The sequence below is a fragment of the Oryx dammah genome, unplaced genomic scaffold (assembly GCF_014754425.2).
Source record: "Oryx dammah isolate SB20612 unplaced genomic scaffold, SCBI_Odam_1.1 HiC_scaffold_6, whole genome shotgun sequence".
NCBI lineage: Eukaryota > Metazoa > Chordata > Mammalia > Artiodactyla > Bovidae > Oryx > Oryx dammah.
The window spans coordinates 19050950-19064755 of NW_024070190.1; the positions used below are offsets into that span (position 1 = coordinate 19050950).

General features: G+C 35.6%; 1 protein-coding gene across 2 annotated transcripts in view; it reads left to right on the forward strand.

Moving 5' to 3' along the window:
- Positions 1-13806, forward strand: part of WAPL (WAPL cohesin release factor) — a 77305-nt gene that overhangs the window by 23371 nt on the left and 40128 nt on the right. The window contains exons 3-4 of one of the 2 annotated variants that reach the window (XM_040242176.1): positions 3750-4790; positions 6789-6907. In XM_040242176.1, the coding sequence (XP_040098110.1) occupies positions 3750-4790; positions 6789-6907 (1160 nt within the window). The remainder of the gene's footprint in view (positions 1-3749; positions 4791-6788; positions 6908-13806) is intronic. The other variant, XM_040242177.1, reaches the window with a different exon arrangement.

The following is a 13806-nucleotide window of genomic DNA, read 5'->3' on the forward strand; positions in this document are numbered from 1 at the left end:
GTCTTTTAGATAAGCAGAATGAAGGTTAGAGAGGAAATAAGAGTTGCCAAATTTTTACACATCTAATTACTGTCTTAGGTGTGTAGTTCAATACCATGTTTCTCAGATTCCAAATTCCATGTAGTCTTTACTGTGCTAAATTCCCTCCCTCATATGCTACCTAATATATAAAAGACTGGGTAGATGCTAAAATCTAGTGACATTAAAAGGCATTTATTAAGTATCTTTGAAGATGGTGCTAGGCTAAGTCTTCTTCTGAAAACTTTCTCCATAATCCAGTCTTCACCCTCTAGGTTAAGGAAGAACAGTAGACTTTAAAATGTAATTTTGGATTCCTTGCTTGAAGCTGATAGACACAGGGTCCTAAGGGAATATTGATGAATGTACAAGTTAAATTCCATTAAGAAATGTCTCACTAAAAGGTTATTAAAAATATACTCTATATTTTGGCAGAGTTGTTACAATAGTTTGCATTTGTGTGATGCTCTTTAACCTGCAAGTATCCTTAGTTACATTATCTTCTTATATCTGTTCAAATTGTCCTTGAGACAGATTTTATTAGCTCATTTTTTCAGATGAAGAAATTGTCCCCACTTCTAAGGGTGACTTGCCAAAGGTCATTTTAGTCAGTAAGTGGCAGAGCTGGCAGTTACCCATTTAATTCCTGAACTGTTATCTTTGTTAGAAATGCATTTCTGTTTACATAGGTGGTTTAGCTTAAAACAGAGTTAATACTTTCCTTCTCTGTTAAAAAAAAAGAGTTGAGGGTGCTTACTGGGTTGGACATTTGAGCAAAGATAGATGAGTACGCTTTCTTGCTGAGGTGGTGTCAGTGAACCTGTTGGCATATGGAAAACAGTTTAGCCATCTAAGAACTGGAAATAAGGAAGATTTCCAAACAGAAATGTTGCAGAAGCCCTAAAATTGTCTCAGTACAAGCCATTGTAAAAGAGAGAAAAAGAAAACCAACCCAGTTTTCACTTCCTTTCTCCCTGCCTTGATGTTTTGAGACATAACTTTAATTTATCTGACAGTGAAGCTGGGGTCCGTTTGGGGAGGAAGGATAGTTGAAAGTAATTGCTCTTTTGCATTTTAGGACAGGATAGCCTTGTTCTCTCTCCTGAAGGTATAGTTGAAAATATTTGTTGAAGACCTAAATGGTGAAGGACTGTAGAAAGTATTCAGTTTATATATTAGAATACTGTTGTAGAAAACTTAGATAGCTTTTCTTGGGCAGATCTCTTTGTTGATTTACTTAGCTTTTATCTATGTAATGTATTTCATAAATTTAAAAATTATATAATATACTCTTATAATTCATCTGTAAGATTATGCTGTGTAATTGAATACATGAATAAATTATATGTGCTAGTGACATAACTTTTAGTGACAGTACTTCATTCTGTAGGGCTCTTTATTACTCTTGCACTTGAATATATAAAGGTATGCTCACAACAGAGTTAGATTTACATGTGAAAGGCAGCCCATGAGAATACTCTGATTTTAGGGGAAATGGGAGTGGTAGGTAAAACTTGAAGTAGTAATTTAAAAAAATGTGAATAATAAAGTTCATTATTATCATAAAACTTTTTTTTGTCAAAAGGATGTTTTTACATAAAACAATTAGAAATAGCTTAAATTTTGTAACATTAAGACAATGCTATGCAGCTATAAAAATAATATGGTATGATATTTGATGACATCTTATACACATCTTTGTAGCTAAGCATACAAAGCATTGCCATAGGCATTTGCTAGCAAATAATTCCATTAATAATGCTGTAAAGTAGTATGGGTCAGTTGCTTCCCTTTTGAACAGAGGAAGAAATTGAAACCCTCAGGAAAACTCCCTAAGTTAAGGGTCTTCTCTGAGCCCTACACAAGTCTCCAGATTCAGCTGCTGGTATTCTTTCCACTTGTTATAAAAGCAGTGGTATCATTTCTTAAGGTTTGGTTTTAAACTTGGCTTTGTTTCAGCCCCTTTTAAAAATGTATCAGATGTCAGAGTCAGCTATTAATTGTTAGCTTTTCAGTATTTTATGCTTAGTGATATGATACTTCTGAGATTATGAAAACTATAGTTCCTTGCCTTTGCCTGGGAAATATCTAAGAATAAAGCATGTATACCTGTAAATTAGATGCCTTCTAAAAGTAAGTAAATATAAATTACATTTACAACATTGAGTAGCATTAAAAATTGTATAGTGGATTCGTGTAAAGTATCCCTTTGCTTGCATTTGATGATTTGTTAATTGAGATTTGTAATTGTATAGTGAATTCATGTGAAGCATCCCTTTGCTTGTATTTGATGGTTTGTTAATTGAGCTTTGTAAAGGACTTTTATAAATGTAGGGTTTTTTCTTTGTTTTGTAACTTTATTAATTTATCATAAATATTGAACCTGGGTTTTTCTACCATCAAGTACTTGAAGAGTTAATTGTAATACCGATTTGAATCACATTTCCATCTCTTATTTAGAAAGATTAAAAAATATTTCTAATGTCAAAATTAAAGACAACAAAAATGGATTCCCCAGCTATAAAATGAATAGGCAATTCGTGATTTACCACTGGCTGATATGGATAAATAAGGGCTCCCTGGTGGCTCAGTGGTAAAGAATCTGCCTGCGGTGCAAAGACGCAGGAGGGCCTGGGTTCGATCTCTGGGTTGGGATGGTTCCCCTGAAAGATTGCATGGCAGTCCGCTGCAGTATTCTTGCCTGAAGAATCCCATGGACAGAGGAGCCTGACAGGCAACAGTCCCTAGGGTACGAGTCAGGTATGACTGAAGCTACTGAGCGTGCAGCAGGATATGGATAAATAACCACTGTAGCCATGAAACTTAGGCATCAGAGTCACTGTTTAAAAAAAGCGTTGAAATTATGTGGCTTTCATGATCAGAAGAAGGAATGAAAAGCAGAGTTGACTACAGAAACCTGAATCTGGAACAGGTTTCTAGACAGAACTGACATGCCATATGGGCAGCTCTACTCAGGAGAAACAGGCACTGCCAGAATATCTTCATTAATTGTATTACATTGTTTCGTTTCATTCAGTCAGTTGTGTCTGACTTGCTACCCCATGAATGGCAGGGTGCCAGGCCTCCCTGTCCATCACCAAGTCCCGGAGTTCACCCAGACTCATGTGCATCAAGTCAGTGGTGCCATCCAGCCAATTCATCCTCTGTCATCCCCCTCTCCTGCTCCCCCCATCCCTCCAGATCAGGGTCTTTTCCAGTGAGTCAGCTCTTCGCATGAGGTGGCCAATGTATTGGAGTTTCAGCCTCAGCGTCAGTCCTTCCAGTGAACACCCAGGACTGGTCTCCTTTAGGATGGACTGGTTGGATCTCCTTGCAGTCCAAGTTACATTGTTTAGGTTCTAAATAATTTTTAATTTAAGCATTTTTGTTTGAAAAATCTATTGTACCTCTGAGAAGGTTTGACTATGTGTATGTCATTCTGAATTGATCCTGTTGTTTAACATTGCTGAAATCTCTTAAATTGAGGGTGACAATTTTAAAGGGACTTGGATGCCTAGGGAGAGGTCAATAGAAGACATGAGAGCTATATACTGAAAAGGTAGTAGAATAAATTGTCAGATACATAAACATTTATTTTTTTCCACAATTTAAAATTATTGTAATTATTTCAAAATTAAATGACTTCTATTAATTAACCAAATGTCCCTTTTATTAACTTTTACATTGATACCACTCATTTTTATCCTTTGACCTATTTTTCATTTTTATAGATAAAGTGGAGAACTTTAGTGAAGAACATGAAAAGAATAGTCACCATATTTACAAAAATGCTGAAGACAGTACTAAGAAACACAATGCAGAAACTACAGTGGCTTCTGGATACAAAGCTGATGAAATCAAGGAAAATGATACTTGGAATTCCCAACTTGGGAAAAGGTCAGAATCACCATCAGAAACATCATCAATCAAGGGATCTGTAAGAACTGGTTTATATGAATGGGATAATGATTTTGAAGACAGCAGATCCGAAGATTGTATTTTAAATCTGGATAGTGATCCTCTTTTGGAGATGAAGGATGAGGATTTTAAAAATCGATTGGAAAATCTAAATGAAGCCATTGAGGAAGACATGATGCAAAGTGTTCTTAGGCCAAGCAACTGTAGGACGTACTGTAGGGCCAATAAAGCGAAATCCTCACAAGGAGCGTCGAATTTTGATAAGCTAATGGACGGCACCAGTCAGGCCTTAGCCAAAGCAAACAGTGAATCAAGTAAAGATGGCCTGAATCAGGCAAAGAAAGGCAGTGTAAGTTGTGGGACCAGTTTTAGAGGGACGGTTGGACGGACTAGAGATTATACTGTTTTACATCCATCTTGCTTGTCAGTTTGTAATGTTACCATACAGGATACTATGGAACGCAGCATGGATGAGTTCACTGCTTCAACTCCTGCAGATTTGGGAGAAGCTGGCCGGCTAAGAAAAAAAGCAGATATTGCAACATCTAAGACCACTACTAGATTTCGACCTAGTAATACTAAATCTAAAAAGGATGTTAAACTTGAATTTTTTGGTTTTGAAGATCATGATGAGACAGGAGGTGATGAGGGAGGTTCTGGGAGTTCTAACTACAAAATTAAGTATTTTGGCTTTGATGATCTCAGTGAAAGTGAAGATGATGAAGATGATGACTGTCAGGTGGAAAGAAAGACAAGCAAAAAAAGAACTAAAACAGCTCCATCACCCTCCTTGCAGCCTCCTCCAGAAAGCAATGATAATTCCCAGGACAGTCAGTCTAGTTCTAATAATGCAGGTAAGACTTAAAAAACTAAATGTGTTTTTCAGGCTTAAATAATAGTTACTTAGTTTTCTCCTTGATAGCTTGTAACTTGTTACTACATTTAATTTCAACAGAAATACCTATTTAGTGCCAAAGATTACCTTATCTAAAGATACAGCATTTTAAATGTAAATAACGTCCCACCTTGTAAGGAACCAATTTGTAAATTGAGGAGTCTTTTCGTATTTGTATTTTAATTTTGCCATTGGCACTTGAGAATTTTAAAATTGTGTATATTTGTGTGTATACAGAGATACCAAACATGTTGATGTTTTAGCTTGGAAAAACTAAACCCAGTGGAGACAGAAGGATAGACTTTGGTCATATAGAATTGTATTGATATTAGATGGTTGAAATGAGAGAAATACCTTGAATTTATAAAGTTGAGATTAAATCTTAATCTTAAGGATCACCCTCATAAGTTGACTTAATAAAATTGAAAGATGCTAACTAAATGGTTTTACATTTTTATCAGTGAAATTAATTTGTCCCTTAAGATAGCAGGACTCGTAATGACTTGAGGAGTTGATAGTTTCTACTGAAATATAAAAGAAATAGCTTAGCCTTGCTATGAGTAAGTCACTACTTGACAAGAACATTATGATGTGAATTGACTGTTGAGGAAGAGTATGTGAAAGCCTCTGCGATACAGGGCCTTATATTATATTTAACCAAATACATTTTTCCTATATTGGTTTTCTTGTTAAAGCTTTTGTCCTTTTAGGGTCATAGAACAAGAATCATGGTGAATTAGAGCTATCATAGTGTTTCTATGTATCGTTTCTCTCATAGAGTATGTCATACTTGAGACTACTTATCATTTTGCTTCATTTGGCCTAAAAATCATTTTGCTAGATTAGAATCATTCTTATTTTCAAAACTATAATTATACAAGTGCCCCCTTGCAGCCTGCCTTACTCCCCACTAGAAAAAATAAGACTCTTCAGAATTCATCCCACGTTGTCTTGGTTCCCTTCTGAAGAAATGAAGTCTGCCGCATCTTTGCCAGTCACTTGAGCTACGGCGGGGCAGACAGCTTTACAGTCGCTTTCTCAGGAGGGTGATTAGTAATGGGATACTGAAACCTGAACTCCTGTCCTGCTACAACCTGCTTAGTTAGCTTCTATGCTAACCTTGATAGCAAGTTATCCTAAATCATTAGACTCCCTTTCAGAAACATCAAGTTGATACCAAATAACGTTTAAAAATTAGAGACCAAAAAAAAAAAAAAAAAAAAATTAGAGACCATTTGATTGATATATTCAAAGTTGGAATCTAAGTCTTCATACAGTGTTTGAAACAGCAGACAGTTTTAAGAGTTAGGATAGAGAAAAGTCTCCCCTTTTTTTCCCCCCTCTTTTTTTTGTTTAGGCTAGGGAAAAAATACAACCACTTGGAAATTAATCTAATTCTTTGGTTGATTTTGTGAGAAAGCCACAGACCATTGAACTGCATTGTACTAGGTTATTCTGTATCTTTTAGCCAAGGATAGCTGTATCCTTTTTTTTTTTTAAATGTGGCTTCTGTAGATGTTAAGCAGGCATTCCTTGAAGGCCAACATGATTCAGTGTACTTTAATTCTAGAAAAATGTTACAGGTACATATCACCTGTTGGTGTGTGCATGTGTGTATTTTAAACTAGACTGCTAGTTTTAATGTTGATAGATAACGAGCAGTTATATGAACATTGAAGAACAAATTATTCTGGAAAAGAATTGATTTTGCTGATAAAACTGGAGCACATACACTGCAACTAAGTTTCTGGTTTTCTTCTAGAGCAGGAGGGTACAAGCAGGGAGTGAGAATGGGAGAGTGAGAATAATATCATTGGAGTATTTCGTCAGCTGTGTGTTGTTTTTATTTTATCTTTTCCTCCCCATAATGTGCTGCTTTCTCCCCAAAATATTCATTAGTTGTCTGGTAGATAATTTGAAATAATAGAAAGCTAGCTAGTTTTGATTACCATTTCAGAAAACTTGGATTTTACAGAGGACTTGCCTGGTGTGCCTGAAAGTGTGAAGAAACCTCCAAATAAACAAGGAGATAAGTCAAAGGAAAATACCAGAAAGATTTTTAGTGGCCCCAAACGGGTAAGTAAAGCCCTATCAGTGATTTGTATTTTTGTTGTTGGAGGGCTTAACTCTTAATTTTTTAATTTAAAAATAACCAACAAATATCATGGCAATATAATTTTGTCTTTTGAAGGCTATATGGAAGTCATTTTGTAAAAGCATTGTTACCATGTTTTGAAGTATGGTAAAACATACATAACATACTCCTTTATTATATGCAAGTATACAATTCAGTGACATTAACCATTAACAAATAGCTCCATTAAATGATAACTCCACCTTGACCTGCCCAACCCCTGGTAAATACTATTTTTCTTTCTGTCTCTATAAGTTTCCCTATTCTAGGTAGCTCATGTAAGTGGAGTCACACAATGTTTGTCTATTTGTGTCTGGCTTATTTCACTAAGCGTTTGTCGTCAAGGTGTCATCCCTGTTGTAGGGATGTATCATATATCAGGATGTTGTTTGTTTTTTATGGCTGCATAATATTACAGTGTATGTATATACCACATTTTGTTTATTTACTCATCTGTAGAAGGACACTTGGGTGGTTCTCACTTTTTGGCCGTTTTGAGTCCCTGCTTTCAATTGATTTGGATATTTAGGAGTGGAATTTTTTAGGACATACGGTAGGTGTATGTCTTTTTTTTTTTTTTTTTTAATGGGCTGTGCTGGGTCCTTTGTTGCTGTGTGAGCTTCAGTGGCGGCAAGCAGGGGCTGCTGCCTAGTTGCAGTGCACACGTTTCTCACTGAAGCGGCTTTCCTTGTGGAGCACGTGCTCTGGAGTGTTCAGGCTTCAGTAGTTGTGCCACGTGGGCTCAGCAGTTGTGGCACCTGGACCACAAGTAGTTGTCCCGCAGCATGTGGGATCTTCATGGACCAGGTGTTGAATTTGTGCCTCCTGGCATTGGCAGGCAGATTCTTCACCACTGAGCCACAAGGGACGCCCATGTCTGTTTTACTGCCAGACTTTTCCACCTTGACTGTACCATTTTTATATTCTTAGTAGCGCATAAGGTTTCCAATTTTCCCACATCCTCACCAACATGTTATTGTCTGAGTTTCCGATAATAGCTATCCTAATGTGTGGGAAATTTTATCTCATTGTGGTTTGATTTATATTTTACTAATTAATGATGTTGAGCATCTTTTCCTGTACTTCCTGGACGTTTGTACACATTTTTAGAGAAATGTCTATTTAGTGCCCAATTTTTAATTAAGTTGTTTGGTTTTCTTGTTGAGCTATAGGAGCTCTTTATATATTAATGCCTCATTAGATATATAATTTGCACATAAATGTTCCTGTACTGTGAGTTGTCTTGACAGTGTGCTTTAATATCAGTAAAGTCCAATTTATATATTTTTTTCTTTTGTTACCCACACTTTTGGTGTCATATTTAAAATCATTGTGAAATTGGATGTCTGCCTTTTCATCTGTGTTTTCTTCTAAGTTTTATAGTTTCAAGTTTTACATTTAGGTCATTGATTCATTTTGAGTTGATTTTTGTATATAGTGTTAAGGGTAAGTTCATTCTTAGGCATTTTATAAGTCTTTTAAATATGGTCCTGCATAGGTATTGAGAATAATTTGCTTGACTTTACCTTTGTATTTAAAAATTCCTTTACTTAAATAGCTTATATAATGTTATTGTAGATTGAACTACTTTTAAGCAACTAAAAAATGAGCGTGTCTATATTATCTGGCCTCATTTTATTTTTAATTCTTTTACCTCTGAAGAGCCAGGTAGGAATCTTTTCAGAGTGATTGTGTTATACTTTTGTACTCCCATGTACCCACCTCCCAGCAGGGGAAAAAAAAAAGTGCTTAATGCTAATTTCAATGAAGCTAACTTGCTCTGGAGCCAGGGGCTGTGGTAGTGTGGTGTAATGACTGTGGTCCTTAATTCTTAGGTGGGAGTTTGATTTCTAAAATTGTGTATGGCATGTTTTGATTTCTAGTGTGAAAGTTACCCCATTTTTTGATCTCAGGATTACTTTACAGTTTTAAAAATTTTACTGAGAATCCCAAAACTATTTTGATTATATATGTTACTATTTACCAGCATTTACCAAGTTAAAAATGAAAATGTATATCAAAGATACTTATAATTCACTTAAAATAATAATAATGATCCATTATTAATGTAGCATTTTAGTGAGAATTATTTTCTTAAAACAAGAAGTGAGATGAGTAGCAGTGTTTTACATTTTTTGCAAATCTTTTTATAAAGTTTGGCTTAATAAAAGACAGCTAGATTCTTCAGGATTGTTGTTGTTCAGTCACTAAGTTGTGTCTGACTTTTTTATGACTCCATGCATGCTAGGATTCCCTGTCGTTCACTGTCTCCTGAAGTTTGCTCAACTCACGTCCATTGAATTGGTGATGCCATTCAACCATCTATTTTCTTTCACCCCCTTCTCATCCTGCCCTCAGTCTAATGAGTTGGCTGTTTGCATCAGGTGGCTGAAGTATTGGAGCTTCAGCATCCATACTTCCAGTGAATATTCAGGGTTGATTTCTGTTAATATTGATTGGTTTGATCTCTTTGCTGTCCAAGGGACTCTTAAGAATCTTCTCCAGCACTAAAATTCGGAAGCATCAATTTTTGTCACTCAGTCTTCTTTATGGTCCAGCTTTTACATCCATACACTGACAGTGCAAAAAACATAGCTTGGATTATTCGGACCTTTATTGGCAAAGTAATGTCTCTGCTTTTTAATAGGCTGTCTAGGTTTGTCACAGCTTTTCTTTCAAGGAGCAAGCATCTTTTAATTTCATGGCTACAGCCACCATCTGCAATAATTTTGGACCCCAAGAAAATAAAGTCTGTCTCTGTTTCCATTGTTTCCCCATCTATTTGCCATGAAGTGGTGGGACTGGGTGTCATGATCTTCATTTTTTGAATGTTGAGTTTTAAGCCAGCTTTTCCACTTTCTTTCACCTTCATCAAGAGGCTCTTTAGTTCCTCTTCGCTTTCTGTGATTAGAGTTGTGTCATTGTATGTCTGAAATTGTTGCTATTTCTCCCAGCAATCTTGATGCCAGTTTGTGGCTCAACCAGCCTGGCATTTGCATGATGTACTCAGTATTGTAAGTTAAATAAGCAGGGTGACAGTATACAGCCTTGACGTACTCCTTTCCCAATTTGGAACCAGTCTGTTGTTCCATGTCCAGTTCTAACTGTTGCTTCTTGACCTGCATACAGGCTTCTCAGGAGGCAGGTAGGTGGTGTGTTATTCCCATCTCTTTTAAGGATTTTCCACAGTTTGTTGTTATTCACACAAAGGTTTTAGCATAGTCAGTGAGGCAGAAGTAGATGTTTTTCTGGAATTCCCTTGCTTTTTCTAAGATCTAACAGATGTTGGCAGTTTGATCTCTGGTTCTTTGGGATTAGTAGATGCAAACTAGTCTATTTAGGATGGATAAACAGCAAGGTTCTACTTTTCAGCCCAGGGAACTATATTCAGTATCCTGTGATAAACCATAATGGAAAAGAATATGAGAAAGAATATATATGTATAACTGAGTCACTTTGTTGTACCACAGAAAATAACACAGCATTGTAAATCAATTGTAGGTCAATAAACATCTTTTAAGAGACAGCTCGATTCTCATATCCTCTACATTCAGTACTTTTTATTGTATTGTTTTAGTTGAAAAGTATGAAGACATTCTAGCTTAACGGTATTTTAAATAGCTTTTTCAGGTAATCATGGACATTCTGCTTTGATACTACATCAAAACGCAGCAAGCAGGAGTTATGTAAAGATTAATTGAAGCTTGGAATCTAAAACCTTGCCAGTGACCTTTTCATACTGTTACATTAAAATCTGTTGGTCTGTCTTGCTTTTGAATGAATCTTTTACACATGAGTGTTTTATAACGTCATACACTGGCCTTTTGGAAAATACTGATTACACTGGTTTATCCCAGCTTTCATATGATGACACACTGTATTATACAGTATCAAAAATATCATTGTCAAACTGAAGCTGTCAAGTTCAAAATAGTAGATAAAAGTTCTCCATAATTTTAGTTTTTGCTTAAAAGTTGAAATTTTTTTCATTGGCAGAAAATACTTCAGGGAGAACAACTGGCAGTGACAGGCCTACTTTGTTCATTTTTGAGAAACTGTCTGCCTAACACCCAGGTCTGTGTAAGCAGTTTGTTGGTCTTTCAAATAAAGAATGGTGTTCAGAAAAACAGTAGCTAGTTCAGCTTGAAACTTGAGCAGTAAATAGTGTTTTTTCTTTGATACAACCACACTTTGTATGCAACAGAAGTGTTTTCGGTACACTGATTTTTCTTACATAGATCATTAGTGCACTTAAGGGTTACAATTTAAATCAGTAATTTTACCTAATTCATCAAGGGCTTTTTTCTTATGTGACAGTGTTGTTTTACAGTGTATGTTTGAAACTGACATTTTATTTTATAACTGGCGTTGAAGAATATAACTACTTATATACAGTTCAGAGCCCCTACCTTGTTTCATACTAAGACATCAACAGCTTTACCCAGCATTGCTTTTGCACCATCCCTACAAATATCAACACAGTGAAAAGGGCAGGCAACATATTATTTTTCTGAAAATGGATTTTTCTTTGTAGACACTCTGAAAGTTTCCATGGACCGTAGTTTGAAAACTTCTGATTTATAGTATCCTACCTTATTTCCCCCTCCCTCAGCTTTTTATTACAAAAAAGTTAAAATTTACACAAGATATGAAAAAAGCAATGTGATGAACACCGTATTCCTCTACCTAGACTGGCCTCTCCAGTTGTTACAGTCACACACAGGCGCCTTCCTCTTCCCTCTTCTCGTGGGGCGGTGTGTGTGTCTATGTGTGTGTGCGTGTGCGTGCATGTTCACATGTGCATTACATAATGCTTTACCCTGTCTATTTGAAAGTGAGTTGTGGAATTGTAGATCACATGCATTTCTCAAGAAAAAGGACAGTCTTCATACCTAACTGTGGTTATATGATTAGTAATTCTTTGATATAATCTGATGTTCAGTCCATATTCAGTTTTTCTCAACTGTCTCTAAAATGAGACCTATATTTTTCCCCCCAAACTGAACTGATTTCCTTGTTAGGTCTCTTTAATCTTGAGCAGCCTCTTCATCTTTTTAAAATTCCCCATGACAGTGATTTTTGTTTTTTTAAGAGCCCAAGATATCTGTGTTGTAGAGTGTTTTCACATTCAGAATTTAACTGGTTGTTTCCTGATGATATAAGTCATTACCTCACTGTATTAAAATAGTATAGTGTCGTAAAACACTGGAATTAAGTTTGTATGTTTGATTAGGCTGAGGTTAAACGTGTTTTGGCAAGAATACCTCAAAAGTAATATTGTGTATGTTGTATCACATTGGAAGCTGTGTAACACCTGGTTATTCTACTTAATATTGACTACCTACTGAACTACGGGAAAGATGGCTACCTACACAGCTATCCATTGTGATCACTGGATCCTCAGAAATAAAAGTATGTTTCTCCTTTTATAATTTAGTTAGTAAGCTTCTGGGTGTCACTCTGGCGCCGTGTGGATATCCTCTTCCCCATTGGGTTTGGCCAGCACAACCGTTTCAGGCTATTTCTTGTATCCTTTCAATATAGCACCACCATCGTTGAGCACTTTTTCTGCTTTCTGCAAAGATGATCACCCAGACTTTACTTTCAGTCATGGAATCATTAAGATCAGTTCTTTCTGTGGGGCTTAGTACTTAGAAACCCAGAACTAAGTGCTGTGTGTATTCATTGTTTCTAGACTTGTTCATTGGATAGAGATATGAAATATATTGAAAATAAACTGAGTTGATATTGATAGTTTCATTTCAGATTTAACATTTCAGAATTTTGTACTTTGCTTTCTTGGTTTATTCTATAGCACACATTACTTTTAAATTATAATACCATTATTACTATGAACAGTAAATACACTGAAAGAAGTTTACGATTTCTTTCTAGTTCCTTTTGTCTTTAAATTATTTCTCTAAGGATGAAGTGATAGTAACGTGTTCAAAAGGTTTTTTTTTTAATTAATTTTTACTGGAGTATAGTTGTTTTATAGTGTGTGTTTCTGCTGTAGTGTTTGAAAGTTTTGAAGTAATTTTTATCTTGTGTATTTTAATGCAGTATTCGAGTTCATTTGTACTTAATTTCATTTCTTTAACTTAGTTTTAAACTTTATATTGGATTCCTTTCTTTGCTACTAGCATGAGCTAGAAGGCAGCAGTGTACATGTACTTGACCCGATTATGAAGGAATCTCTCTGGCCTAAAGTAAATCAGGTCATGCAACCAAGTAGGCAGAAGACCTATTTACTGTTGATGGATAATGTCAGAAGAAAATTAAGAAAATCGTTATTAGTTTATGAAACCAAAAGAGCTATGAGTTTGAACTCATTTGAAAGATGTAATATAGGTAAAGCCCTGCCTTAAAACAGTAGTGCTGATTTAATCCCCAAAGAGGCTTCAGTAAACTTTTGATTTCATTTTTAACCTCCTATTGAAAGGTTTGCCCCAAACTCTTTTTAAGTGGAATTGTGTCAGAATTTTTTCACTTAGATATTACTACTGTTTAGGTGGGTCAGTAAGCTTCAAAAATGAGACTTTGATCCTGAGTGTTATAGTACTTTAATGAAAAATAATAATAATGCTTTAGATCCCATGGAAATTACGTATCCTTATGAAAATATCTAAAGAATTTAGAAGCCTACGTCAGCAAGAGAGCAACAAGAAGCTAAGCAGTATAAAATCCTTAGGTCTTAATAAGAAATAGGTCAGCCATTTGTCTTCAAGACAGCTAAAGAACTTGAATTAGGAGAGAACCATTGAGAAACAGAAAAAACTGAAATTTAACCTATTGAATTTCAATGAGTATAAAAGAATAGAGCAAATAAATGGGATCAAAG